At 40.9% G+C, this 26,900-nt stretch overlaps 1 protein-coding gene across 1 annotated transcript; it reads right to left on the bottom strand.

Moving 5' to 3' along the window:
* Positions 1-730: 730 nt before the first annotated feature.
* Positions 731-26,419, bottom strand: LOC143328805 (ADAMTS-like protein 2). Its single transcript, XM_076744137.1, has 20 exons — positions 26,302-26,419; positions 21,450-21,539; positions 20,748-20,851; positions 16,997-17,072; positions 16,692-16,794; positions 16,093-16,238; positions 15,804-15,927; positions 11,034-11,114; positions 10,580-10,755; positions 10,002-10,419; positions 9,109-9,177; positions 8,113-8,458; positions 7,568-7,668; positions 7,013-7,139; positions 6,422-6,635; positions 5,338-5,493; positions 5,020-5,190; positions 4,655-4,831; positions 4,259-4,412; positions 731-4,051 (listed from the first exon to the last, which is right to left on the bottom strand). The coding sequence occupies exons 1-20, from the start codon at positions 26,392-26,394 to the stop codon at positions 3,903-3,905; spliced, it is 3,075 nt and encodes a 1,024-aa protein (XP_076600252.1). The 5' UTR covers positions 26,395-26,419; the 3' UTR covers positions 731-3,902.
* Between the last annotated feature and the right edge of the window lie 481 nt (positions 26,420-26,900).

The raw sequence follows: 26,900 nt of genomic DNA, 5'->3' as shown, positions 1-26,900 counted from the left end.
AGTACTTACCTTGTTTGTTGGTCTATGCCTGCAGGCAGACAGTTAATCAGGGATCCTCTCTTGCTATATAACAAAATAACAGCTTTGTTTCATAACAGTGCAGACTGAAGTGAAGTGAAATCACCTGGAGGTCCTTCTCTGTAACCCAAAGATGCAGAGTGCTTTTGTCCAGACCAGCTCAGATGAGTAATTGGTGTGTGTTCATGTGTGTGATTTGGTTTCTCCAAGGAGTCACCCATTGGGATCCCATCTCTTGTAACCATGACAATGCTAATTGTGTGTGGTAAGAGGGGCGAGTATTCTAAACAACACAATGGTCAATTATGACGCTCTCACATACTCACAGCTGAGGAACCAGGTCATGTCTCAGGTGGTAGTGTAATTAGTACCCACGGTGCACCTCTGCTAAGGGCTTTCATTTAAAAGAACATATAGACTATAGACTGTATCTCTGCTATTTGCTTCCCATACAACCCCAGCTTGAATTACCATGGTTAAGCTGGTAACCATTGAAGTTGGAGCATTTTGCCTCGAATTTGATCAGTTGCTTGGTTTCCAGGTCTGTACCTTGTTATTCAATCTTCTCGCTCCATATTCTTAGAAGGACCTCTTGAAGAACTCTTCGTTCTCTGCGTGGTGCGGGTTTGCCTCCTGTGCTACATGCTGAGGTCAGTTCAGTGTTTGTCACCGAGCAGCAGCAATCAGAAGCCAGACACAGTTGCTCGTCAAAAACAGCTGACCTTTAATCTTTATGTGTGATACAGTAAGCAAAAACAACAGCAGCTCTGTGGGCAACAACAGGTAAACAACAGTGAGACTGACAGTGACAGTCGAGTGTACACAGTGTAATGGATAGATGAGTTTTCACTGGCTGCCATGTTGGTATACTACCACACTCATGCTCTTCAGCTGTTTGTACTATTCTGTTTTCAAGGCATCGCCTCCAGTGACGTATTTTCATGTAGTTCATTGTTAAACTGCCACATCTTAGCGGTCTACAGGAGTGTAACACGGTGCTCAGACGGGACTGCACCTGGAGGCGCTACTGTTCACAGCACTTGCATTGACTTCTACACATCCTACTTCTGCTCCATGAGCACAATTCCTCAGAAGTACTCTGAAACAACTGGCTGTCTTACTATAAGTTTAGCTGATAGTTGATACTGTCTTACTGTCTGTAAGCTAACCTAAGGTGCATCTAAGAGTCAGCTGGCTTTTCTTCATGGTATTATTAGTTATGCATAACCTAATGAGAGCGTTAGTCCACACATGTTACCTCTAGCCAAAGCACTTGGCAGCTGTTGATCAAGAAATAGTTCCAGTGCGTAATTGCTTCTTGTTCCACGTGTGTCAATGAAATGTGTAAACAGCTGAGCAGTTTTTCACGATTTGTTTTTACTTTTAAAGGATTTAGATATGCTAGCAGTTTCTCACTGCTTCCAGTCTTTGTGCTAAGCTAGGCTAAACATCCTAACGCCCTGATCATCTCTGAACACAGAGATGCTAATGACAGTGCTGATAATATGTACTCACCCCCTTATTTTGTGTTTTACTGTTTTACAATATCAGATCACAGTGGATTTAATTTGTTTTGTTGTTTGACACAGATAAAAAATAGTTTTATTTCCAACTGAAAAGTATTCTCTGAAAAGTGACCAAAATTTATATATATATATATATATAAAAAACTATACTAAGAATAATGGATTGCATATGTAGCCCCCCTTTAATAAGGAAAAACCTAAATAATCACTGGTGCAGCCAATTCTTTTTAAAAGTCATATAATCAGTGAAATGGAGATCATGTGAATGTAGCCAATGGGTTTCAGCTGATTGTAGGATAATTAAACGTGTATGTATGGTTAGCTGGTATTATGGCAAAATCTTCACCATGAAGACTCAAACATATTCCAAGCAAGTCTGTGAGATGGTGACTGCCAAGCACCAGTCAGGGGATGGATTCAAGAAAACTTTGCAGTATGAAGTCAATGATGGAATTCACTGTGATTTAATGTTTAATACTAAAACTTGTAAGGGGATGATACATTTTATAGGCGCTGTATATCAACATTGTCATCTCACTCTGGGTAAGTCACCAAACAAGCATATTGTACGATATGTTCACTCCAAAATGTTACAGGGAAACACATCAAAGTCTGTCTACAGTTGTTGGTGAGGACTGCTGCATATGTGAAAACAGCTGTAGAGTAGAAAGCCTTTTGTGTCTCCAGGGGGAGCTGTGTGAAAATGTTCTCATGTGATGTCACTTGAGTCAATGGTGGTTGGTTGCTCAAGACCACAAATTTGAAAATGAAAACAATCTGGGGGTGTCAGAAAGAAGTGAGCGTCACAGACCTCTGTAGCTGCTCCTCATCTCTGCTGCAGGCTAGAGGCTCCAGGCTACATTAGCCGCTACTAGCATAGCACACCCAATTCTCAGACAATAACTAATGACTCAATGCATGATGATATCATACGTATGACAATATCTCTGGTTCTGCTGCATCGATTTTTGATCAATGTAATTAAAAACAAACGTCTTTTGACCTCTTTAGTCTGCCACTCTTTGCACTTCGTATAATTACCTTCAACTATGAAACAAATAAGCGAGGTTTCAGTTGCTACATGCAAGTTCATTTCGAGTGTCCGCTCGATGTATTAATAGACTTCCTTTCTGGGAGAAATGCTGCAGTTTACTGTTTTGTAGGCAAAATGGAGCTGTGATGTGGATCAGTCCTCACAATGAAGATGCAAGGAGTATTTTTGGAACTGTGTTGACAAGGAAGCAAGTGACAACAGTGAAGGTGGTAGTAACTCTGTTACGTTAGTCAGTCCAGGGCAGTAGGCTGTGTTGTCTCGGCTTAGTATTGTGTAAATTCCTGTTTTGAACGGCAGAAAAACGAGCATAGTTACATATCAGCATGGCACCAGTGGTACATATGTATAACAGGACTGGACCAAGGCTGAAGGGGCTCAGTCGCATTCGTTCCCTGGTCCAGTCTGTCCTTGTCTGCTGCCACAGTAACAAGCTGCCTTAGGGCTCTCATGTGCTTTGGATACACCTTCTGTAGTGGGACATAGCACCATAAGAAAAGGTGAGGGAATGGATAGATTATAGATATTTACTATAGGGAGTATCACTGAAATGGGATTACTTAATTAAGTTACTCGCAGTGATGGACACAGGGACGGATGGTGGTTTAAAATGGAGAGTCTGACAATGAGAAGGACGAGAGGAAAGAACAAATAAAGAACACAGGAAGGACATTTGTCAAAGACTGGTTTGCTCCTTCTATTTTGCAGTTGAGGAGAGAGATGAACAGAGAGCCCTGTGTGTCCTAAAGCTAGTCTGTCTTCACATTGCAGGGGGGGAGGTTGTCAGAGAATAGATTGAGTAGCACACTGGTTCAATGGTCAGAGCCTCCGTCACAGACAGACTGGGCTAAAGCCTTGGACCTTGTGTCAGGAACACGGTTCAGAGCTGTTTTGTGCTTTTCATACTTTAGACAATCCTCCAGTTGTAAAATCTTGCTGCAGAGCAGGAACTATACTTGTCTGCAAAATTATTTTACTAATGACTCTACTAGGAGTAATTTTGACAGGTTATCTTTAGTAGTGATGGTACTACTACATACAAAAACAGATTTACTTTAAGGAGCAATTTTAGGTGCGATCAAACAAGATTAAAGGGATAACATTGAGAGGAAGGAGGTAAAGACAGTGACCACAGGTTGACCTTTGACAACAGTGACAGAGTGAAGAGTAACATGGTTAAAATGAATGTCGTAAGGCCTTACATTGCTAGCAGCAGGCTCTTGTGTAGCACCAATATAAATGTAATGTGACCTTTGGTACCAGTGGTTTGTGTGAAGGGGCTGAGGTGAGAGGTTACAGTTAAGACTTCAGGGTCTCGGTGCCTTACAGGACTGGCAGCAGGCCTTTCTGTAGTACCAATGGGAACACAGTTTCACCTTTAGGACCAGGGCACAGTTGGCTGTTGGTTTGTCTTGACAGGAGTCATCTACTGCTATGGATGCTGCCGGGGCTGCTGCTGAATAAACACACAAAATACACAAAGTGTCTGAAATATGTTGAAAAAGTCTAAATGCTCCACGGGATTCTTCAGGGCACAGCAGGAAAAGCACTTTCTCACAGTGACGCATTTACGAGTTAATTTATCCTCCACTGATGGAGCTGAAAGTGTGCTGAAATATTGCATCACCTACAGTAAATGCGCACAGTGGGTTTGTTTTCGTACCTGGTGCATCCGTTGGACAGCTCTGGATTTCGCAGCTCTGTCTGGCTTCTGGCTTGAGGGCAGAGTCGCAGCTGTGGCCCCTGGTTACCAGCTCCTCCCCCTGGTAACACTTCACCTCTCGAACCTGGACGCCACTCCCACAGGTCTTGCTGCACTGAGGGGGCATGAGGGGAAAGGACTTTTCAGTTTTCTCTACATATTGTTGAGGATCAGACCTACAGAGAGTTCAAATACAGCTGGACCTACAAAACAAGACTTAATAAAAAGTATGGAGATCACACACAGACACAATTTATACAATTAGCCAACCCTGACATGAGATCACTATAGTTGTATAATGGCTGGTTGATGCATCAGTAGGTAGGCACACGGACAGACAGACAGACAGACAGGTACCTGCGACCAGGATGTGGTGAACCATTTGGAACAGGGTCTCTGGAAGCAGGAGGAGCTGGTCTCTGGTTTGTTGGTTTGGTCACAGCTGCTGTCTGGAAACTCTTTGAACACACCGCCTTCCAACCCAGCACACACCACCTGACGCTGACGCACACCGCGGCCACAAGTAGCATTACACTGACACACACATGCACAACAAACACAGAGACAAACACAAAAATTAGATATGTATATAGAATTTTATATACACACATACATATATATTTTACATGTACGTGTTGAGGTTGACTTTGATAGTGTTTATCTTAAAGAGATACACCTCTTAAGACCTCTCACAGTTATGGACTGGTTCTTTAAACGTTTACCTGTTGCCATTCCTGTTCAACCCAGTGGGGGGCACAATCTCTGTCACCACAGGGATAGATGGCCAGTGGGCGCAGTGATTGGTCACACTGCTCCTCTGACATCACGACCCCACCTGACGATCGGCACATCACTGCGCGCACCATCCTTCCCTCTCCACACAAACCTGAGCACTGGCACATACACAGTTAGTTTTAAATGAATTGTAAAAATGAAACGTTCATTTTCATTAATTCACAAAATATTGCATGAGACGTGTTCAAAGGTCTGGTCTGGTGTGTGCTGCTGTGTTGAGGCTGTGTGTGTGTTGTTACACTCACAGGTCCCCAGTCAGAAACTGTCCATCTTCTGTCACAGGGCGGGCCTTCACATTCCTGACTTTCTATTGGCTGAGAGGACTTGTTACATAGACTCATTTCCATGGAGCAACGAACCTCCCGACTCCGGAGACCCCGGGAGCCACAACGTGCTGAACACTAACACAGTGACAAACACACAGCTGTCCATATTAGCAACTCTTAACTCAGGAAAAAGAATTCATCAGCCACCTGTTACTAATAGTACATACGAACAGGGGACCATGAAGTTGCACATTAGGAATACATGAGCAGTCCAGTCAGACATGACTTATCAAACATTTTCGCTGATGTATTTCATTTTTGGTATCAGTAACATTTCATGTTGCTGTGTTTGAAAGTATCGTCTGTCTGAGTTGGTTGTTCTTTAAACCTCACCTATCACCACAAGCTACAATGAGGTGTGGTGTTTTGCAGCCCTGTGGAGCCTGAGTATCACATTACTGCTCCTTAAAACTGAGAGAAACCAGCTGAGGCAGTGTGAACGCCTAGTGAGGATGCCTCCTAGCTGCCTCCCTTTGTTGATATCCAGGGAACACCCAACTGAGAAGACACACCAGGGCAGACCCAGCATGTGGTGGAGGGATTAAAGGCCCTCCAGGTGGAGCAGGGAAGTCTTTGAAGACATTTAGGCTACTCGGCTTTCCCACTCAAAAATGAATGAATGGAGGGATTCATTGATTTTATTTTTCAGTATTATGTCTTAGATTTTAAATTCCAGTTTAGTTTCAGCTTAAAAATAAAAAAGGTTTTATTTTAGCGCCTGAAAAAAGTTTCTGTAATATGTGGAAGGTTGTTTTGTTTGTTTCTGTTAATGAGGAGTGCTCAGTGGAGATTTTGGATGAAATTATATGGAAATGTTTTGATACTGATATTGAAGCCTTTGATCCTTTGCTGCTTTGACCACACCAATTTCAGATTTCAAGACAAACTTCTAAACAGTATCAAAATGTAAATTTTGTTAGCACAAAAATACTAGCTGTTAATGTTGACAATACCACTACACATTCCTCTATCAGAAACATTGCACTGTGGCTTCCTGTATTACCTCTGACCACTCAGACACCTCCCACTGGGGTCCGCAGCTCTGGCCAAGGCAGACCTTTCGATTGGCTGGTTTGTGAAGGTCATGTGACAGACACAATGAATCGTAGACAGAGGAGTCGAGACCTGGCGACAGCATCTTCCAGCAGCGCACGGTGCGATACTGAACGCCTTCACCGCAGGTTCGTGAGCACTCACTCCAACCACTGGTCTCCCATCTGAGGAGAGAGTGGTGAGATGGTGCAGATGGTAAGGTCTTCAGTGAAATGTAATACAGATTCAGGGACGTCTGATGAACGAGACCTTTCAGTCACAGATGAGATGTCATTCCTTCTTCTGCATATGCTTTGAAAATCCAGAGAATAATCTGTTTGGCTTTACCATATTTTGTTAACATAGTGTTATGTTTAAGATCTTAGTAGATTCAAAGATATGATCATGTGGATATATCACATCATTAAGTCAGTAGATAACTTTAACTCCCACTTTAACTGCCACTGGCAAATGAAACTGTGGCCAAGTCTCCAGAATTTCACATCAGAGTTTTAGTTTAACAAACCAGTCAGTCAGCAGGTTAAATCAGTAGGAGCAGTACCTTGGAGGACATTCCTTTCCAGTGCAAAACTCATGTGTGGGCTCAGGTCTGGTCAGAGAGTCACAGTAACTGTCATCGACTTCAGTGCCATCGTACCGTACACAAAGGGCGTAGCTGGTGGTAATACCTGCCAACATACAGGGACACACAGTGTCACAGTGACACATAGTGTTGACAAAGATCAACAACATCCAAACCATGTGCGGTACAAAATGTGTGTAGCTTTTTGTGTTTCTATGTTATTACACCTCATTGTGCATTATCACACAAATACAAGGGACATTTAGCAAAGAAAAAGACCGATGTGTTCAAACTGTCCCCCATTTTCTAACAATAGTAATCAATTTAACATCCAGAATACATATGTCAGTTTCAACAGTGAGATAACTGGTAATAAAGTGACATGTCCTGATTTGCAATGTTAATGGACACCGACAGTACCACCTACTCAGACACTAGTACTTTCTATAGCCTTGGTAGAACAACTTTCACAAGCTGCATTATCAAGAAAATAGAATAAATGTGTCTATTATCATATGTTGTGCACGTGTCTACCTGTTGTACAGGTTGAGCTGCATGGAGCATAAGCAGAAACCTTCCAGCGATACATGTCAGCCAGACTGATATCTGGGTCCAGACCCACATCAAAGTCATTGCTAGAGAAAGACAGAAACAGAGACAGGTATGCCTGATATTTTCCAGTTCCCCATTTTATAAAAACCATAAATGTAACAGTTGTTAAACTGACAGGAGAAAAGGAATGAAAAAAAAAACCAAAAACCCAACACTTAAACCTGAAGGAAAACCTCTATGGTTTAGATAAGATCACAGGACTGATCTTAATAATTTTTAACATGAAATGTCTAATATGAATATATAATGTACGTGTACTATTACATAAGTATTTCTCCTTATATACTATAAGTATACTGTAAGCACAGAGTAAATGAATGATAATCAGGAAAATGAGAGTAGATCACAACAAGTGCTAAAGAGTCCAGCCGTTGAACAATATATGACATAAATATGTAGTGAATTCAATCTTGTAGCATTACAGTGACCCTCCAGCAAATATCTGTTCAACAGCTGTTCCCTCATACCTCTCTGTGTTGGCTGCCTGGACTGCAGACACCTGTTGCAGCTGGACCAAGATGGCTGTGTGTGTGTCAGAGTGTGTGCCAGTGTCTGTTTCTGTGTGTGCAACAGAGTGTGTGTCAGTAACTGTGTGCATGTCTGAGTGTATTTCCAACTGTGGGTCTGTGTCAGACAACGTTTCCACATGTGTTTCTACTGGTGACTGTGGATCCTTAAGTGTGTGTTTAACAGAGTGCGTGTTTGACTGTGTGAGGAAGTGTGTGTTCGAGTGTGTCTGGTTGTAATGTAAATCCTCCAGCAGCAGGTAGGGGGCGGCTTCTGGCAAGGCTGCAGAATGAACACTCTGACTGCCTATGAGTGGACCGAAACAAATGAATATTGTTTGACATTTTTTACATGAACTGATACATACCAGTGAAAAGGATTATTATTATTATTATCATCAAAATAATGAAGGATACTATTCATAATAAGCTCAACATACACATTTTACAAAATCTGTTACAATTGAAAAAAAAAAGGATTTTCTTTTGTAATAGTTGTTTAACTAAACTAATAGTTTAGTTTTTCTGTTGAAATATAATTTTTATAGTCTCTTTTCTTCTTTCTTCTTCCGGAGGTCAGAGGTCAGTGTACAGCAAAAGAAGAGTACACTGGAGTTGCTTGGACCTGCTGAGTCTATACACTATGCTTGAATAGTGTCTTTCAAGCCATTTCCCATCCTATCCAATCCCTTTGTGTGCCATACTGAAGCCTATCACACACCGTTTAGGAGTAAGAAGTCCTACTCATTTAGTTAGAAGTTATAATCTAAATAAACATGCTAAAAGTATGATGATAAAATGTCTGTAAATATTTTTGGTAAAATGTCTCATCCCCATTGTCACTGCATTTGCCTTGTGTATCATAGAATAATGAACACAAGCATTTTAGGTCAATGTATTATTTTTCTCCAAGTATTTAAAAACTCAACTGGGAAAAGCTTCATTTGTCTTTCCTACCTGGGAAAGAGAGCAGCAGAGCGTTGTCATCAGCAGTGGAAGGTTCGTCAATGGAGTTCGAGGAACTTCCTTAATGAACAGAAAAACAAACAAAGGCACTGAGTCAAAAAGATCAATACAGTATATTAATGACAGACAGAAAAAACCACAACGCTAAGAGGCCGGACAGAACAATTTTGCTCATCTAAAGGCCAGTAATATAATCCATAATAACTGGAGAGTTTGGACAGTCTAAATCTGATTTGTTTCTGAAAGCATCCATAAGGACAATTTTTCTAACTTTCCAAATCTGTCAAATGGACAATTAAACCAGCTTTCTGCAGTAAATGGCCTGGAAGGCATTAAGGCCAGACTGATAAATCAGCTGGGACAATACATCAGCCATATTAGCTTATCATAGATATATCATGTTGGCTAACAGCCAATAATTAATAAGAAACTGCAATACAGATATATTTGACTTTATTTAGAAACAGTGTCTCCATTGCATAGTTTGTCAGTTTTACCAGAGAGATACATGAAATATATATTATATAATTAGGCAAAGTGCGCACAAAGCCTAATTTTCAAAAGCAGTGGTAGGGGCCAGCAGTCAAGATATCTTGCTCTGGAAGTGTTGTACAGATGGACAGAATGACAAACAGACACTGCCACCCTTCAGTCCTGTTGCCAACAAAAAATCCTGTGTCTTGTAATAATATAGAGCATTTTTAATTCTACCAACAATCTAACGGTTGATTTTAAGCAATTTCTTATATTTTAACCCATCAGCTGACTAATTAACTGACTAATCATTTTGCACAGACACTGGCAGGTTCTATGCACAACCATTTTATCAATTTTAAAAATCAAAACATCCCAATTATTAGAGGTCAGATCAATCTCTGACTCACGGTAGCCAGATGGCACTGGAGGTCCCCGCTCCTCAACGTCATTATGGCTGAATACATGACTGGTGACATCAGCCGGTCTGTAGACCAAGATGGCAGGCGGCGGTGGAGGGCTGGGTGTCCTGATCTCCCACACTACTTCCTCCTCCTCCTCCTCTTCTTCCTGCAGCCGGACATCTGACTGGCCATCAGCTCCCAGCTGGGTGCTGTAGTGATGGACAGGTATCACACTCCCTCTGCTGTGATTCATCGCTCTAAGTTGATCCCCTCTGACATCCTCATTTACCTCATTATAGGTGAGGTTAAGTTGTGAGTGGGTGGGGCCTGTGGTGATGCCCTCCGCAGGTGTGATGTCATGAGACGGGGAGGGGATGGTGTACTCGTAGGTGATGTGTGGGAGCTTCCCATTCAGGTTGTAGTACTTCATGTTCAAAGAGAAAATCACAGATTAACTATATCATACTTGGACAGATATCAGCCCTTTACTATAGTAAAATGAGACACAAATAATGGACTTGTGCTCCGTGTGTGTGTGTGTGTGTGTGTGTGTGTGTGTGTGTGTGTGTGTGTGTGTGTACTACCATAACATTCAGGCCCTGAAGCGTTGGTCCCTGGGCAATGATGTACTCCAGGCCATCAGAGAATACATTGCTTGGACGTCTGTACTTAAACACTGTTCCTGCCACACGGAAGTTTTGAGGATTGTCAAAGACAGTGTTCCCGTTGAAGAAGAAATGACCACCTTCATCTGATAGGGCTAGATTGGAGAGGAAACGTCAGGGGGAGGGACTAAGGCAGTGAAATTCACAACAGGGCAAGAACCCAAAAACCTACAGAAAGATTAGTAATTTTCAAGGTAGCACTAACTACAATATAGTTAATGGTTCTAGTTTTGGAAAGACCAATTACCAAAATATTCATAGTTAAGCAAGAAGAATAAAAAAAACATGCTAGTCTTGTGCTTTAAATGTTGATTTAGTCAACATGTTGATTTCATACTCAGTTTATTGACCTTAAAAAGTTGTAGGTTCTCACCGAGGATGTTCTCAGTCTTATGCCTCTCTATGATCTGAATGTCAGAAGCTCCAGCCGGGATGTTGGTGATGAACACGTAGCCTGAGGACAAAAACACTGACTTTAAGCACTGGCATGACTGTCCGTTGTGAGCTCTCATCACGGAGCACTGTAATAAAATTGCATACTGAATGAAATAAAAGATAGATTTTGCTGGGACAGTTCAATTGAAACTGTTTTCTAAAAATGTTTCTAAAAGTTTTATTCACTCCAGTTATACTGACATAGAAGTCAAAATCTGGACAAGTCAAACCAATATGTTCTACATGGGTAGACGAGACACAGACGAAACAACAATTAAAGTAATAACTGACTAAATCTCCACACAATATTGTTGACACAAAAATAGGGTACAAGGTGAAAATATGAATTTAAAAAGAATCCGTAGCTCCTTCGTGTCAAACTCTTAATGAACCCTTATGAACATAACAGTCTGTAAAAGACTAATCCAACATTACCACTAAGGCCCAAACATTACAGAATTACATCACCAGCTCTCTAACAGTCAGACAAACATTTGAGGCCCTCGATGGTGCTGGTTCATTATAATTATCCAAGTCACAACATGTTTCATGTTTGCATGTGTTGCTTACATTAATAATATCAGACCAGACACCCTCTGCAGAGCAGCATTCTAAATGACACATTTTGTATTAAACAGATATCTGCATATGAAAGTGATCTGGTTTCTGCTTGTAGTCTGAGTAGTATTGACCAATCACGTTTGAGTGAGCTTTGGTTGCTTGCAGGTAAGCAGTCTGTGCAGAGGGTAAAAGAGGCAGAAGGTACGGTCTGACTCGCTGGCTTGTCTGATGACAGTTTGGCTTTTTATTAGCTGTTTTTAAATTATCTGCATTCACATGTAGATATCTGTCAATTATTAATTTTTCTAAATGTCGTATTCAATGGTTACGCTGGGAGCCCCTAAACATTGGCCGTTGTCCCCAGAGGCTAAATCATTGTAGACGGTAGCCAATGGGTTTTGAGGATGGCTAATTTTCAGCACCAGGGGCCTCATTTATAAAACTTGCTTACGCACAAAACGGGGCTTGAAAGTTGCGTACGCAACTTCCTACGCAAAGGTTGTGATTTACAAAAATAAACTTAGCGTGAGAATGTGCGCACCGGTACGCCAACTTTGATGCTTGCGTACGAACATTTTGGAGACGGGGGAACTGGCGGTGCAGATGGTGAGGTGGTGAATTGAAGCCAGATTGATCTCATACATTTAATGTCATCACATATCAGACTTATAGACCCGCGTAATCATAAACACCCAAGTCTGCAGTGTTATAGATGTGTTCCTTTAATGAGCCGTTAGGCCTACTACTGTATGCACAATGTTCATATATCATACTTCCATCTTCAAATGATACAGAGCGGTGGACGGCACTGATGGATTAGTAGTAATTCTGACAAGGTGTGTAACAATCATTCAATTTGCTGAGTAAGCATATAAATAGTGCGGTGACACTCGTGCGTAATGCTGCACAATGGATGTGCTGGCACTGCTGGAAGATCACGCAAATGGTAGGATCAGGATGGAGAGAAGTTTTAGGGACCACGGAGATTCCCTGGCCCATGATGATGACTGGCTAATAAGCCGATTTAGATTCCCTAGAGCGGTGCTGTTGGATCTATGTGCTGAACTGGGCCCAGTGTTAGATAGACCCACCCGCCGGAACCGCGCCATCCCGGCGCATATCCAGGTGCTGACCACTCTGGGGTTTCTGGCGACTGGCTCCTTTCAGTGGGAATTAGCCGACAGGTAAGTGTTTGATATGATTAATATTATATAATGTTACATTGTCTGTCTAAAGCCCCTTTTGGGTATGATATAATTCAGTTAAATTGTGTCCTTAGGTCTGGGATATTTGCAGCAATGTCCGGTTTCCCAAATATAATCGACGCAATTGACTGCACTCACATTGCTATAAGGGCTCAGAGTGAAGATGAATTTGCTTATGTGAATCGAAAAAATGTGCATTCACTCAATGTACAAATTATTTGTACCTCGGACATGATCTTGACGAATGTAGTGGCACGGTGGCCTGGGTCAGCACATGACTCATTCATCTTGACGCACAGTAGTGTAGGGATCTGTAATTTCTGCCACAGATCGCTCTGTGGCACTGGAACTATTCACTGCGGTGACGATGTGCCGCCACTCTTTTTTTTTTTTTTTTTTTTTTTTTATTGTATTCGTGACGCCACTACTGTGACCACCAAACAAAATATCCTTTCTGGCCTCCACCTCACCCACAAGCACCTCGATTTCAGTCTCCGTAAAATTTCTTTTTCTTTTCTCTGCCATGATCGAACGTAAAACGCCATTGATCAGCAGGCATATTTATATGCAAAGACATTCATGAGGTACTTTGCATTGACCATTCATGGTAAAATGTGGGTGTGTCGGAGGCGGGATGTGAGGTGAATCCACCTGCGCAATCTTCCAGGTGGAGTGTGATTTATAAAGGGAAAATTGCGTGCAGGTGTGAGTACGCACGTTTTATAAATCCGAATATTTTTTGGCGTACGCCATTTTCAGCTTTTGGGCGTACGCACACTTTTAGTATGGATTCTACGCAATGTTTTATAAATGAGGCCCCAGGTCTTTTAGCATGAAGTCGATTGGATGAACTCTTAATTGAAAGTAGATTTCTTAAGTCTAACTAAAATGGAAGAAAACTCTGTCTGTTTGTTTCTCTGTCTGTCTGTCCTTCGATTTTCTCGGCAAACACTATTATTTAATTCCATTAATAAGTTCACTAAAACAACCTCATCCACACCGGTTTCCAGGTTTCCAGCTGAGGTTTTTAACAACTACTTTACTGCTAAGATTGAGCTAATCAGAACCATATTACTGGTTAGCAGTGTTCCTCTCCTCTGATCCCTCCCACCCTCTACTTCTTTTTCATACTGATCACCAAACTACCAGCCATTGCTTTTAGTTTGATTAAGTCAATTCAGACACTCTCTCCCAAATTGTCTCTAGCTCAAAACCAACCACACGTGTCCTTGATCCCATTCCTGGCAACCTCATAAAAGACCTATTCATCGCAATAACAAACCCTCTTCTCAACATCATCAATAAATCCCTCAGTTCTGGTATCTTCCCACTGCCTTAAAACAGCTGTGGTTCAAACCTTATTAAAAAGACCCACAAAATACCAACAATTATAGATTGATCTCAAATCTCCCCTTCAGGTCCAGGTTAGAAAAGGTGGTCGCCAGCCAGTTCTCTGTTCATGTATCCAGTAATGACCTTCTTGATGAGTTTCAGACTAGTTTCAGACCCAAACACTGCACTAAGGTAAGCAATGACCTATTACTTTTAATGGACTCTGATCTTTTTTCCGTAAAGCTGTTAGTAGATTTAAGTGCTGCTTTGACACAGTGGATCACGACATCCTCCTACAATATCTTGAGAAAATGCCTGGCACTTTCTTGGTTCCATCCATACCTGAGTAATGGAACACAACACATTCCATACAATAACACTACGTCTTCCAGCTGTATTGTCAAATACGATGTTCCACAGGGATCATTACTTGGGTCACTCTTGGTTTGTGTTTACTTGCAGCCCCTGGGTCAAATCTTCAAAAAGCGTAACACAATGTATCACTGTTACGTTGATGACACACAAACCTATCTTCCTTTAACAGTCAAGATTTCTCCGAGCTTGTGAAATCAGAGACGTGCTTGTCAGAAGTCTATCACTGGATATGCAAACATTTCCAGCATCTGAATGCACACAAGAACAACACATTGTGTGTTGGTCCAGTGAGATTCACATCACTTTTTACAGATTTTTCCATACCTTGATGGCTGCACAATTTGAGATGTATGCTAGCTTCCCCACTCCTGTTACTGTTATACTGTGTGATATCTGTTTTTAAAATTACTAACCTCAACCTTGTTGCGGTATTAACATATTGCCTGTGAATGTGTGTGTGAGTGTATGTGTTTTAATGATAAAGCATTACATCATTACATCTGGATGAAAACTTCTTAGAATCAGATTTCTATGGTAGAGCTTTTCTTTCAGTATCTCCCACAAGTACTGCTAAAGTTTGTCTAAAATCTTTTTTTTTTTTTTTTGCGATTGCATATTTTGACATTTGTAATACCTAAAATCTACATAATCTTTTATGTCTTGTGGGTCTGTGAAATGTGGGTACTCTCTGAGCAAGCAGGTCTGTTCTGAACAGGCTCATTTTATAACAGGTAGTGCACTCGTTTGATTAAAATGCTCATTCTAGGTTTTGACTTAAACTAGAATGTTTCCTTTGACTAAGATGAGACTAAAATGTCTAAAAAGATGTATTGAACTAAATAAAAAAAAGAGTACATCTTAAAATAGCTGACACAATTTCAGTGAACTGATGCTTAAAGAATCACCCTAAAGAAATACATTCACAGCTAAAAGTACAAGTGTAATTTGCACATGTGGTTGTGAAAGTATGACAGTCATTCCACCAGTTTCAGGGTTTCAGTACAGACATTCTGCAAGAAACATGTCATAAACGTTAATTACAGTGAAATTTGGAGAGAGGTCTCCTGAAGGCCTCTATAACTGTTTCTTCAAAAAAGAATATGGATCCAACCTATGCAGCATAGTTACAGAAGTGAAATCAAATTCAACGGCTGATAACTTGACTTTAAATAGAAGCATACATAAATGATACTTGCATGCACATCTGTCTACATGTGTGTTTGTGTGTGTGTTACCTAACTGTGTGAGTGCCTTCCTGTATGATCCAGAGATGCGCTGGCATGACGTCCCGTTGCCGCCACATACTCCACATCTGTCTACTGTCTTACTGCTGTACAATTCCCCATCACAGCCTACAGGCTGCAGGAGAAGAGAAATAAAAACACTTAAGAGGGTTCGATTGTCCATGCAGCCAGTGAACTGTTCTCTTCAACAAGAAACATTTGCTTTAAATGACATTTAATACATATTAGTAATTTTTACACAAAAAAATGAAGGTATCACAACATTTTCTTGTTGGGGTACCTGACATAATCCCTCTATACAGACTCCATGGTATTTGGTATCACGGCAGAAGGTACCATCATGGGCAGGAACTAGCAGCTGTCGTTCACCACTGATGGTTGTACACTGCAGGTCACATGGCTTATTGGAGATGCTGATGTAATCAGCTACACAGGAAATTATATATTTAAAAAGATGTTTACGTTATTGAAATAACAATATAGGATTTCTATGTAATGAAGTCTACAAAATTCCATTAATTGTATCATTTGGGATTGCTTCAGTGTAAAGTTGTAGTGCAGCTTTAACTGAAGGTGGAGGACTGAGTCTTTCACATTCATTGGACTTAGTGAGACTTAAATACTTCATGTAAACATTCAAACTCAACAATTATCAGAGTACACCCCATTGACACTTTTGCCACAATTTATATTCATTTATTCAAGAAAGGACACCATGCAAGTTGTGAATATTAACATCCTGATTAGACGGCTAGAAGAGTACGGAGAGGGGTCATAACAAGGCACTGTGGTCTCCTTTGACTGTGCTAGAGATTGATATCTGAATGGACAAACAGGCAGACGTACAGAAGAATGACTGATGGATTGATTATACAGTACCTGGGTAAAGAGGGATCCACTGGTAGTATCTTCGTCCGAAGGCTTTTGAGTTGAACTGGGAACACTGGTGCTGTTTGAAGCTAACACTAGGGCTGGGACAGGACTGAAAAACACACCACACACACACACACACACACACACACACACACACACACACACACACACACACACACACACAGAGAAAAGGACACTTGCAGCTTAAAGATTTTTTAGTGTGTTACTAATTTCTTCCAGCGAGCCTCTGTATTCTAAAGTTAAGACAGAGAATTAATTAGCACAGTATCAATTTCAACATAGTATCATACCTGGTTTGGACAGAGCTGGTACTGTTTAGGAGAGCCAACACAATATGAGCTGTTTACATTCTGTGTGGTGGACAGCCTGAGACAGAGACAGGATACAATAGAAAATACAGTATGGTTAATGTACTGTGTTACATGGACGACACAAAAGGTGCAACAAATAATACAATATGTGTACATGTACAAAAATATCTTATGTTTAATATGAAGTACTCTTGCTGTAATTGAGACAACTGTCTAAGTCTAAGTCTACGTCTAGTCTCTTGATGGCCTGTGTCAACTCAATCTGGCCTGGCATGAACAGGCAGTGACAGTGTTACTGTTTTATGTTCTGTCCTTTCTGGTCAAAAACTGAAGCACTTTGGACATTTCTTCCCCAGTTGTGTATTTGTTAACAAGTAGTCAAGTAAGGTGTGGGTCCATGGGAAGCTGTATCAAGATTAGTAAATTAATCCATCATAGCAATAATTTCACTGCATTACAGTTGAAGAGCCAAAGCTTAGTGGGCACCTGGAAATGTAAGAAGAAGAAGGGAGAAAGAAATGCGATCATCCACACCTCTTTCTGAAACTTTTCCTCTGGTACACATTCTATTATGCCCACACACAGCTTCCGTGACATCTCACCCATTCCTGTTTCTTTGTGGAATTAACAGTGATTCACTGACATTTCGTGCTCATAATGAAAAGTGAGTTTGTTTCTGTAATTAGTAGCTACAGCAGCTGCCACTATGAGCAAACAGTACTTATGCACACTCAGACACTTGGCACAAATTCACACAACACAGTCAAAGTGCTTGATGCTGAGTAATGAAAATGCTATCCCCTTTACTGTCTCACATTTTATATACAAACAAACTAACTTGCTCAATTTTTTTTTGCCATTTCAGCTATAGCTATATTATTGCTATTTGTTGAGGTGAATGTTTCTCCACTTCAGAGAGCCGTCTATTTTTTCCAAGTGAGAAGCCCCTCTTTCACTTAAGGCTGCTTTTTGCCACCTTTAAGTAGTTCCTTGAGTTACCTTAATGTAAAAAAGATGATGCCACTCAGACCTTAAGAGGTATACTGTAAAAAATGTCGACATCAATCGGGACACAATCTCTACTCTACAGTACTTTTGTTATCATTACCATTCTGCTATAGTTACTGTAAAACTCTACATAGACTTGAGTCTTGACACACACCACACATTTCCCCTTTAGACTCCACAGCTCCAATGTACATATCTTTACAGCAGGCAGGTGTTTATAGAGAGAAACCTATTATCATTATCATTAAAAATTTTTTTTTTTTTTTTTTTTTTTTTTGGCATATTTTTGGTTAAAAGCTGGACAGAAAAGTCAAAAAGCGATTTTCCAAATAACACATTTTGTGTTCACTCATACTGCAAAACTAACAAAATGAATGATACAAGCTAATGGATATGATGATATGGGTGAGGTACCATGGGCCTACTGAATCATAAAATTCATATTTGCTTCAGTAAAAAGGTATAACTGCTAGTATACAGTGGTATACTAGTAGGTACAGACATTCATGTCATGAGAAGAAAGATGAAATATGATCAAAACTGGCTGACAGTAACAAATTGAATGTGTTTTTCAACAGTAGAGTAAGGACCTCTTCATTCACTGCAAACCTGGTGATGGAAAAGACATCTCAAGGCTCTCAGGACTATACAAGTTTGCAAAAGTGTGAAACATGCTAAATGTGTCTGCAACAGTTGTAATGAGGAAAATCTGTCTAAGAGTGCTGCAGTTCATGGTTAACACGATTCTAATTCTGTGTGAGTGTGTGTGTGTGTGTGTGTGTGTGTGTGTGTGTGTGTGTGTGTGCGTGCGTGCTGGGAAGGACCTAGAGAACTCCAGCATGGCCTTAATGCATCTGTCTTTCATTACCATGTTAACAGCACCCCACACACACACACACACACACACACACACACACACACACACACCTCCTCTGTCTATCTGTGTCTCTCTTTCTTCAGCCCATCCTCCTACACTTTTTAGACGGTAAAGTAGGAGAGACAGCAGGAAGAGGTGAGCGGGAGGTCACTATGTGAGAGTGTCACATCTAATTGGTAGAAGGTGATGAGGGTAGAGGAAGAGAGGAAAAGGAGAGAGAGAGAAAGAGCAGGAGGAGACGCAAAAGGGGAGGAGGTGAAGGGGGTAGGGAGGAAGAGGAGAAGAAGAGTGTGGAAAAAAGAAATGGAGAGAGGGTACAGGGGTAACAAATGGAAAGAGGAGTGAAGGGGGGCAGATATAAGAGGATAAATGGGAAGGAGAGGAACAAAGACAGGAGAAAGACAGGGGGAGGATGGGAAGGGGGGAGGAGAGAGAAGGCCAACAGTGAGGGCAGCGTGGCGTTAATCTTTGTTGACAGAAACTTCCGCAAGTCTGACAGGGGGAGGTCAAAGGTAACAAGATGGCTATTGGCTACAAACACACATTCTGTCAACGCTCCACCTAACCGCTGTATATGGCCTACTCACCCTCCCATAGTGTGTTACTGCTGCATGCAGAACTTTACATTTGTTTCCTTTGTGTCTATACATACACTATGTGTACAAGACATCACAAAGCATCAAATACCCAAGCTGTTTTTTCTTTTTAAGCATCAAATTGCATCTTGCATTCTGAAAACTGAATATTGAATACAGCCAGCAAAACCCAACTGCAACGCAAAGCAATGGGTGGATAGTCCACTTGTGCCTTGTTTGGTCATTTCCTAGCTCTAAACAAACCCGCCTATGCTGAGGTAGGGAGCTGGGGACCAGTTTATCCAATAAAGATGGCACAACGCTTTTTTTGGTGCTCATTTTGACATGTCATTTTGACATCCAGCATTAACATGTAAGGCAGGGTTGTCTGTTTCAGTTGGTTACACAGTTTTACTGCTAGAACACACACATTTTAATGTGGCTGAGGCAATCATAACAACCACATAAGTCAGAGTCTTATTAATGATGTCATACAGCAGTAAGTATTATTTAAATCTCCATGGTGACATGGTGACAGGGTTGGTCTGGATCTACCAGGAATGGAGGACTGGTGCTCTTCTACACACCAGACCAATAAGCTGTTAGACACAGATTCCAAGTTCAACAATGAAATAATTTAGGATAGCAGCTGTCCTAACAGCTTTGATGGAGTTCAGGATGGCATTTCTATTTTAAGCTAAATCCAAACTCTACGTGCAGTCACATGTCGTAGTATGTTCAGAGGTGGCACTGCCCAGGAAACCATGACCATAACATAACCTTTTTAATGGCTTGAATAACAAAAGAACAGGCAGATTGTAAGGAAACATGCTGCCTCATTATATAGGCAGGCTTACCACTCAATTTAAATGAAACAGACATTCAACTCAAAAAAGGACAGTCTACAGCTGACAAGATATTTGGGTGATATACTATATATTATCTGGCATGGTATATTATATGCCATGCCAGTATACCTTCTGGTCCAATCCTGCTGCTTTTAAAGGGGATGAATGCTCCTGTGATTGACCATTGTTGCAGTCCCATCTCCACCTGTTGATTCCTCATTCCTCTTTCTTATAATGACATCAGCCTCCAAGCTGTGCCTGGTTTGAACTACTACAGGTGTTTTAATTAGTGGATCACAGTCACATGCACTTGCACCCCAAGGACGCACTTGCATCTAAGCTTGCACCCAATTTTAATGTGGCCCTCAGTAAGAAACAAAATGTAATGTTTGGCAACTACATTGCTGTTTTTAACACACTACCTCTGTATGAGACAGTGTCTTTCCTGACTCCTCACTCCTCCTCCACAGCTTCTGGAACAAGAAGACCAACTGGACCACTCCCCCCACCACTGAAACACCTCCTCCTGTGAGAAAATATAGACAGAACATCAGTCAGAAATAACAAGCCAATCAAGCATGTAATTTCCATTGGGTGGAGGTGCAACATCAAATTGAAGTTTTGGGGCTGGAGTTAGAAAGAGTAACCAAAATCATGCTGAATGTTAATCAGCCATCATGAGTCTGACGACAAAATGCTCTGAGATGATAAAAACCCGCAATGATAATATCTTGCAGCCACCGATGTGTGGCCTTGCATTGACAGCAATAGGTATGCAGCCGCTGCGTGTTGTCCTTAATGTTAACCAACTATAACCTCAACCTAAACAGAAGCATGTAATTGGCAGTGCTTGTAGGTCTTATGCCGCTGGCAAGAGGTTGAAATGGCCTTATCTGCAAAGATGAGGAGTCGCACAGATTAATTACAGTCTGACACAAATTAGTCAGCTTTGATCCTCAGGCTGCAAGACTCCTCAACTTATCCGTAGTTTTCTCTCTTGTGTGTAACATTGAGGGACTACAGCTTGTGTTTATAGTTGCTACAGCTGCCTTAGTACCATGACCTAGCTGAATGATGATCTTCATCCAGACATTAAAAAGTGTGTGAGTGTGTGACTACAGTACCTTGTTGCTCGTGTCTTTGACATTCTGACTTCCAAAGCTCTGGGACTGTAGATGGATGTTATGCTGCTCCACCCTCCCTTCACTTCTGTCCTGGCAGACACACACCACATACACAGACACAGGCACATACACATACACATGAACATAGGACACATTTACTGTGTGAGCCTCCATGTGATGGGGTGGATGCACTGTTGGATAGCTCCAAATTAGAAATCTTAGTTTAGTTGAACCATTAATTCCCCCGGCAAACGCAAGCTAACTCTAACCCTCTAAAAGTTCCACCTGCTGATCACTACACTAGAAGGTCTCCGTAGTATGCTTGTGTCGCAGGTGTAGTGAATAGTTACCACGTGTTTAGCAGTAACACATTCTACTGAACCTGCACATGAGGTCAAATAGATATTATATTTCTGTCTCAGCTAAGTACAACTTTGCAGCAAAGTGAAGATTCTGGAAGAGTCTAAGTTTGGGTTTGACATCTATTTGTTTTCAGTGTGGAAAGAAGAAAAGGTGATTAACTAATAACTACATAACATAGGTGTACTATTTCGCCTGTAAAATCAAGATTTAAACTATAAATGTTACGATGCAGGGATAAACAGCTGCTAAGCTCTCTGTAAAACAAGCCCAAATCCACTCAAGACACTCATCTACACGATGTAGATGAGTGGTATGTTTGCTTATTAAAAGGGTCTTAAATCACTCACAGAATTTCACCAAAACAAGCTCAATGAAATAGTTTACAATACTATCATGTGCTGTATTCATGTATATAGTTATATGTAAAAAAAAAAAAATGAACAACTGTTATTGCACGCATAGTCTGATTAGTTGATCCAGTCTCATTCATTTTTTCCATTTTAATAAGGAAAATGCTTATCTGAATTATGTCTGTTTTTAGTTTACTGAAAAACAACAAAAATCTAGATAAAAAATGTGGAATCTTGAATATTTTGAAAAAATATACCCCCCCCCCCCCCCCACACACACACACACACATATACATATACATACTTTTTTTTTTTTTTTAACTTTATCACCCTGCCCTACCCATCATGGACCATAGTACAATAGTGGTTGCTGCACACTCAGTCAAATTATGCCCAACACATTTGGCTATCAATATAAATGAATTTACTAAGATGTTGATCACAAAAATGTGTTCCTGAGAGAAAAACCTCCCATCCGTTCTAAACATTGGCTTTGTTTACATTCAGTGAGACAGCAGTTTCAGTGCTTGTTTAGGCTGAGTTACGTCTATTTGATGAAATCGTCTAATCGCTAACTAGATAAATGTTCACTGTTTTGAATATTCATTGTTCATCTGAATATTCAGTGTAATTATAAAGACTAACACAGATAATGGACCTAGAAATCATTTACTCTGTACAGGTTTGAGGAAACAACCTGCTGTTCTCAGAAATGATTCACCAAGCAACCTTACACTGGACATGACAACTTTTCACTTTTTGGGATGGTTACTAAACTGACAGCCACTCGTGTAAAAGCTGCACACACAAACCGGCTCACTGTGTCGTCAGTCAAACATCTCTGTCTTCCTCAGTGTGAGTATGTAGAGGAGGTTAATCACGAGAATCAGTGCTGAAATTTCAAATAGCAAGCATTAGCATTTTTTAAGCAAGATGTTAATAGCAGGTTCTGGACCCATATCCGTATATCCAGGAGTAAATCAAGACCCTGTGTTTGGGCACCATCTGGACATGAAAGTAGGGTAACATAAATCTGCCAATGAGCTAGTGGAAATTCGGTTTGTTTTGTGTCAGAGGGATGTGATTTGCTTCAAGTCAGCTCTCAAGTTAGGTGGTATTTTTTTTAATCCCTTAACCAACACACACACATCGCAAAAGTGCCAGCGAATAGTCATGGTTCAGTGACTAAATAAAGCCTGGAGATTACCTGCGTGAATAGGCTGTTGGATTGGAAACATCCTATGTAGAAGAGGTGTATGTACAAAAAGCCTGCTACACCTCTTCCCAGAGTGAGGTTTTGGGGCTTGCGATCCAATTATGATGTGGTGATGTGGTATGGCAGAGGAAGCTCTGATAAGAAAACCTGTTAAATGTATCACAGAGAGGATTTCTGTGTAATTTCACTACAGCTGTTGAGCAGCCTATTAGGTATGTCTGCATTTACAACATACACATATATATATGTCACTTTGAATCCAGCAGCAGGTTTCAGAACAAGCTGGAGGTATTGGTACAGTCCAGCCAATATCAGCATGATCGATAAGTCAATAATATCTCGTAACAAAAAGGTGGATATTGCTGCATATATATGTAGAAATGATGAGAGGATACGTTCAATGTCATTAAAAAACTGTCACCATTACATAGTTTGTGCACCAGACAGCACTGATGAGTAGATTTTTCAACTGTAAAATGTCTGGCTCGGTATTTATCTTACTCACTGTTCTTTAATAACGTGTTTAACTTGAAAAAAAATTCTAATTCATCGTTACAAGATTTTTCATCTCAAATATTGGTATCATTGTTGGCCAGAAGAATTATTGGTCAGGCTCCAATATGAAGTCCATTTTGACTTAACCAACAAAAGCACTGCAGTCCAAGTGCAAGATCATGACTACACATGTGAAAATGTTGATGACTCTGAAATGTATTTCATGTAAGATATATTCTTTGATTATAGACACAGGATTGAGTGAGTGTGGCTCCTACATTACATAGCATGCCTGGTCTGTTGCCCAATATACCTCAGAAGCTCTGTTCAGTGCAAACAGCTGTTACCTGCATAAAGTGTTCATGCAGCTGAATTAACCAATTCATCTCTCCACATCTTGATAGGAAAAATAACGCCAGCTATTTCAAACTAAGCAATGTTACCACCATAAATTCAAACCTTTAAATAGAAAGCATTACTCCACTGTTGCTATGGTGCATTTCGTTTGTGTGTAATAATGTGCAAAGAGTGCTTTAGTACTGTTGGAAGACAATGTCTTTCAACAGTCTTCGCCAAAAAAGCATTTCAGATGTCATGCCAGTTGTTGTGTGCTCTACACAATTTTCCTTTTTTACTGTTGCCATCAATTTTATGTGCAGTCAACTTCATCCACAAAATTGATCTTTACATCCAGAAACCCAAACCTCTTTTAAGTTCACTAGCTTTTTTTCTTTAATTGGCAGGAATGAATAGACTGAATGATAAACGAGCACTAACCAGACAAAAAAATGTGACATTTTATCAGCTATCTCTGGGGCATTACTGTTCAGATCATTCATGTCCATGGAAACCAAGCACTGTTTATGCTTTAGAGGAAGAACTGGGAGTGCTGGTGGTTACCACAGCTGAGAAAAAGTGTCTGCAAACAATTGTTTGCACAGCCTTTGGTAATGCATCTGTTTAGAGTTTCACCCTGATTGGCTGGCTGGCTGCTGGCTGTCACCATGTTGTCTTCTTTACTCAGGCAAACAATCAGACTGTGTGAGCCTTTTGGTCAGGCATCAGTCCATTAGTCTGTCAATCAGCTAGCTGGTCATTTAGTCCACAGTGAACAGTGTAGCCAAATGGTCAAAGACGTAGCTTTCCAATGTTAAGGCAGAGATGAACTATATCCTTCAATCTATGAGACTGGAGTCACATGATTGATTCCTGATAGCGAATATTCAATTGACAGATTGAATGGCTGAATCACTCGGCCACAAGAAGAATGACAAATTGATTTTTCCTGCAACAAAGAGCTATGCTGTTTAAAATACTGCCTTTAGGAGGGATTAGTGAGGATAAATATGACAGTGAAGCATTGAATGTGGAAGAAAACTATGACTGAAAAAAATGTTGGCCATGATTGCTGACAGAAGCACTCACAGAGTTTCCTCAGGGTGGCAGCTCATCTAATTGTGTTATACTGGTACAGAAGAGAGTGAAGAGGAAAAACATATATAATGTAATGTGAAAAGTTTGAGTGAGAAGACAACACACAAATAACACAGAAGGTTCTTCGCCAGTTTGAAAACTTGTTATTTGCATGATTTGCATTTACAACCATCTGTCTGAATGATAAAATATGCATATAGTAGCAAGCCTTGCTTCTGGTACAGCCAATGGACGAAATGGTCAAGTTCAACAAAGCTGCTGTTTTTGGCTACACCGTCATAAACAAACTAGTAGAATGTGGTAAGCAATGTGTTAGTCCAAACACTGAACCCCCCCCCCCCCCCCTTGGAAAGTTTTTCAGCCTTGTTGTAACCCGGACATCAGCACAGGTCACGTTCGTTCGATGGAGTTTGGGCCAAATTAGAGTAGCTGGAACCTGGTTCTTAACGTTATAATTGGTTTGGACACAGGGTCCACCAAACACTATTTTTACATTATTTATGTCATTTCACTACTGCCTTGTCTATTACCTGATGTAAACACATCTTAGACAGCCGTTTTACGAGTCGTTACCGTCCATTCCTTGACGCAACATGCACCCGAGCATCCCACTGGCGTTACATCAAGAAAGTATCAACTTTTCGAGGAGGTTCGCCGAAGGAAACAGTGACATTCCCGCATTTGGTAACAGTTAGCTTACCTTCACAATTACTCTGTGGTTAAATGGCTTTCCGAAGCCCGAACTACTCTAGGGACTGAAGTTTAATTCAGACATTATCGCTGCTGGGTTAATTATATCTTAGCCGAATTGAAAAACGACTCCAAGAATTAATTTAAGGTGAAAACTAGACAGTGCCCTTGACGATACGCAAGGCAGAATCAAAGTGACAGACTTGTGAGCAGACGACCCAGTCCCCGTTCATAACTTCTAACCATTCTGCTAATGCACACAGCTTTGAGAGGTGAACAAGCAGCTTTTCTGCGAGCTATTTACCTTAACGGGCCAGTTGTTCGTTAGCGGGAGAACCGGGAGGTGTAACAGGAGAAAGGAACAAACCGGGAGAGCTAAGCCTCCGTTACCGAACATGGTTCATTCATGTCATGGACCGACAACACTTCCCCTCCCCTTACCTCCGCTCCCCTCCTCACTTCTCTCCTTCTGCCCTCCTTCCTCCTCCCATTTCGACCCCCTTTTGATGCAGCTACGCCTTCTGGTCTCGCTCGCGCGCACATGCACGCGCATACGCACGCACACTACACAAATCATCCCCGCTGACGTTTGGCTGTTCACATCCACATGAGGTGAAGGCGAGGCTTCGTTTTAGGGGTTTTCGTTGTTTGTTTGTTTCAGTTGCACTTGTTTTGGGATGGTGTTGTTTTTATACGTATTCACAATTTATTTTGAATAATTTTTCAAGTTGTGCTTTGGACTATTAGGAGATTCTGAGCTATGTAACAGTTCATGAAACATGGCCCACTGTAGGCCAACATTAGACACCACTAATAACTAGGCTACAAAATAAATTTGATTTATATTCTATTTATATGAAATGATATTTAGATTATAATTTATATGTTAATTTTTGTGTGTTT

The sequence above is a fragment of the Chaetodon auriga genome, chromosome 12 (genome assembly GCF_051107435.1).
Source record: "Chaetodon auriga isolate fChaAug3 chromosome 12, fChaAug3.hap1, whole genome shotgun sequence".
NCBI lineage: Eukaryota > Metazoa > Chordata > Actinopteri > Chaetodontiformes > Chaetodontidae > Chaetodon > Chaetodon auriga.
The sequence above is the reverse complement of the archived record's forward strand: the minus strand, read 5'-3'. Positions and strand labels throughout refer to the sequence as shown.